Consider the following 3,672-nt stretch of genomic DNA (forward strand, 5'->3'; position numbering starts at 1 on the left):
AGCTTCCACGGTTTTACTCACAAAGAAGACAAAAGGCTTCCACGGTTTACTCACAAAGAAGACAAAGTCAAAAAGCAACTCTGACAAATAGATGTGGACTCGGGCAGAATCTCCAGTCTCACCGTGATTAGTTCGTCTAGTCATTCGTTCCATTGCGTATCTCATACTCCACGTCTATACAAATACACATAAGAGCTAGATCTTGGAATCCCCGGTCAGATAGCAAATATTCTTAAAGCACATCATTCATCAGCTCTTTCAATGGCTGCTTCTTCAAAGCCGAAAATGAATCACGAAGTGCTCCTAAATTTCAGAGGCATGGATGTTCGTAACAACTTCCTTAGTCATCTCTATATAGCTTTTGACCGGAATGGAATACACAGTTTTGTGGATAGCGAAGAGCTTAGGAAAGGAAAGGAAATATCACCGGCACTCATGAGAGCAATCGAGGAATCACACGTCGCAATCATCATTTTCTCCGAGGAGCACGCTTCCTCACCATGGTGTTTGGAAGAGCTTGTGAAAATCATGGAGTGCAAGGAGCAAAAAGGCTTGAAGGTGTTGCCCGTGTTTTACAAAGTGGAACCAAGAGAAGTGAAAGTGAGGAGAAAGAGTTATGGGAGAAATATGGCTAAGCATGAGTTAAAGTTCGGGAAGGATTCAGAGAAAGTGAAGAGATGGAAGAAAACTCTCTTTGATGCTGGTAACTTGTCTGGGTGGGATATGAATAACAGGTACGCGGAAAACTTGAATAACCAAAACTTCAAGCTAGCAAATATTTTGAATCCAATTCATGAGAAATTTCATCTTAGATAAATAGTGTGGTTCATTGCACTCGAGGCATTATTGTCCTTAGGCGCAGGCTCTTTGTAATTTTCATTGCGCAAATGTTGGCGCAAGCACGTGTTATTTCTTTTCATCTTATTATTTGCAAACCTCCTTATGAAATATCACTTATGACTTTTAGAGGTTGAAATGCTAAAGGATGTTTCTCTTTCTTTTGAGTGCTCATCAGAGATGAAGCGGAGCTTATCCAATGCATCGTCAACGAATTATCAGTTCACCTCAACCGAAGACCCCTATATGTCACTAAGTATCCTGTTGAAATAGATTCGCAAGTTCAAAAACTAATACGGTTGATACAGCAAGAGTCGGCTGATGGTGGTGTTCTAATGATAGGTCTATGGGGACCCGGAGGCATAGGGAAGACAACAATTGCTAAGGCCTTATATAATGCTATGGAGAGAAAATTTCAGGGTTGTAGTTTTTTGGAGCAAGTTAGAGAAAAATCGAACCGAAGTGATGGTCTTGTTGCTTTACAAAGGGATCTTCTATATGAGATCCTAGTTCATAAATCTTTAATGATCTATAGTGTTGGTGGAGGAATTAGTTTGATATGAGAAAGACTATGTTGCAAGAAGATTCTCCTAGTTCTTGATGATGTTGACCAGATGAATCAACTGAATGCATTAGCTGGAGAAGGCAATTGGTTTGGAAAAGGAAGTAGAATCATTGTGACATCATGAGATAAACATTTGCTAACTTCCCATAGAATGAATTGTGTGTATGAAATTAAACCTTTAGAATACGACAAAGCACGAGAACTTTTTCATCAGCATGCCTTTCCAAATAGTAGGAAAGTTGGAATAAGAAGGGATCTCATTGATAGGGCACTGCGCTATGCTGACGGCCTTCCATTAGCCCTCGAAGTGTTGGGCTCATTCTTATATGGAAGGGAGGAATCTGCGTGGGATAGTACATTGCATAAACTCTCAAAAAGTCCCGACCAAACTATCAATCGAGTTCTCAAAACAAGCTTCGATGGATTGGGGGGTAGTGAGAGGGAGATTTTCCTCGATATTGCTTGTTTCTTTAAGAGGAAGAGAATAGAATACATCAAGGAAGTTCTTGATAACTGTGATTTTGACCCAATTATAGGAATAGAAATTCTCATCGAGAGGTCCCTGATAAAAAATGTGAATGGAACCTTACAAATGCATGATTTGGTTCAATTGATGGGTAAGGATATCGTTAAACATGAATGTCCCGATGATCCTAGGAAGTGTAGTAGGTTATGGCTTTTTGAAGAGGTTCAAGACATTCTACGCGAATATACGGTAAAAGTCGTTTATGTCCATTTTATTCAATCTCAGTTTTTACATCACTCTAATTCAAATAGTAAAATGTAAAACTCAATAGGAAATTTTGTCTGATGATTGAATTTGCTTTGTTGTTAACAGAGAAAGAATGTGATAAAGGCCATAGTATTGGACTTGCCTACACCAAAAGAGATGACCATTAGTCCTAATGCTTTCACAAACATGAGAAGGTTGAGAATGTTTATAATGCCTAAAGTGCATATCTTTTCACGAGGTCCAATATGCCTCCCTAATGAGCTTAGCTGGCTTGAATGGGCCAATTACCCGGATCTAGAATTCGGCCCTGGTCAAAAGAAACTTGTGAGACTCCATGTCAAGAATGGTCATATCAAACAATTAGGAAGCAACTTTCAGGTAAGCCCTTGTGATGATCAGTTTTAACTTTCTAAAGCTATGAATATATTTGCGGAGCTGAATGACCGCACTAGTATGTTTTTGCAGAATTTTATAAATTTGAAGTCCATCGAGTTCTGCGATTGCAAGTTCTTGGCTATTGTTCCTGATCTTTCATCAGCTCCAAATCTGGAGAGGTTATATCTTTTAAGGTGTGAAAGCTTGGTGGAGGTTCACCAATCTGCCGGATATCTTGACAAGTTAAAAATTTTGTCGATATCAAGTTGCTCTAATCTTAGGATCTTTCCAAGCACACTCAAGACAAAGTCTCTTCAAAACCTTGATCTCTCTTATTGCCATAAACTTGAGAAATACCCTGATATTCCGGAAAAGATGGAACATTTACAGCATCTTGATCTACAATGGATGGCTATTAAAGAACTCCCTACATCAATTGAAAATCTTGTTTCTGTAGAGACAATAGATTTAGGATATTGCGAAAACCTCACAAGGCTTCCATTGAGCATTCATAAGTTGAAAAATCTCAAGGCTCTCTATCTTTACAATTGCTCGAATCTTGCCGTGTTTCCAAAGAACTTGGAGAATCCAATTTATCGGATGGCGATTTGGGATTCCCAAGTCTAAGTTGGCTAGACCTTTGTGACTGCAATTTATCAGAAGTAGAGTTCCTTGAGAATGCTTCAAGTTGTCCTACATTGACGCACCTAGATCTTTCAAATAATAAGTTTACTCATCTGCCAACATGCATCAACAAGTATGATTATGGGAAAGACTTGTTTGTTTATAGCTGCAAGGAAAGCAAAGGGTCGAGTGTGGCTGATGTGTCACCACTCAAGGTCACTCTCTCTCACTCTCTCTCTCTCTCTCTCTCTCTCTCTCTCTCTCTCTCTCTCTCTCTCTCTCTCTCTCTCTCTCTCTCTCTCTCTCTCCCTCTCTTAGATTTTGAATGTTTGATAAGTGTACTATATGTACGACGGGTAGTTGAGATTCTTGTAAATGGAAGAAATGCCCGAATGGATTCTCCAAGTGTAAAGAGGACTCCATATCTTTTATGGTTCCCCCGGACCTACGTGACAACTTCTTAGGATTAGCACTTTGTGTTATTCTTGGCCAGAATAAAAACGCATGTTCGAAAATCTATTTGAGGTCAGAATATTTG

The 3,672-nt window shown here is 39.3% G+C and overlaps 1 protein-coding gene across 1 annotated transcript; it reads left to right on the forward strand.

Moving 5' to 3' along the window:
* The first annotated feature begins 318 nt into the window (after nucleotides 1-318).
* LOC120293952 (disease resistance protein RUN1-like) lies at nucleotides 319-3,137 on the forward strand. The gene is made up of 4 exons (XM_039313775.1): nucleotides 319-734; nucleotides 1,637-2,117; nucleotides 2,241-2,513; nucleotides 2,601-3,137. Exons 1-4 carry the CDS (start codon nucleotides 319-321, stop codon nucleotides 3,135-3,137), a joined length of 1,707 nt encoding a protein of 568 aa, XP_039169709.1.
* Nucleotides 3,138-3,672: the final 535 nt, after the last annotated feature.

The sequence above is a fragment of the Eucalyptus grandis genome, chromosome 5 (assembly GCF_016545825.1).
Source record: "Eucalyptus grandis isolate ANBG69807.140 chromosome 5, ASM1654582v1, whole genome shotgun sequence".
NCBI lineage: Eukaryota > Viridiplantae > Streptophyta > Magnoliopsida > Myrtales > Myrtaceae > Eucalyptus > Eucalyptus grandis.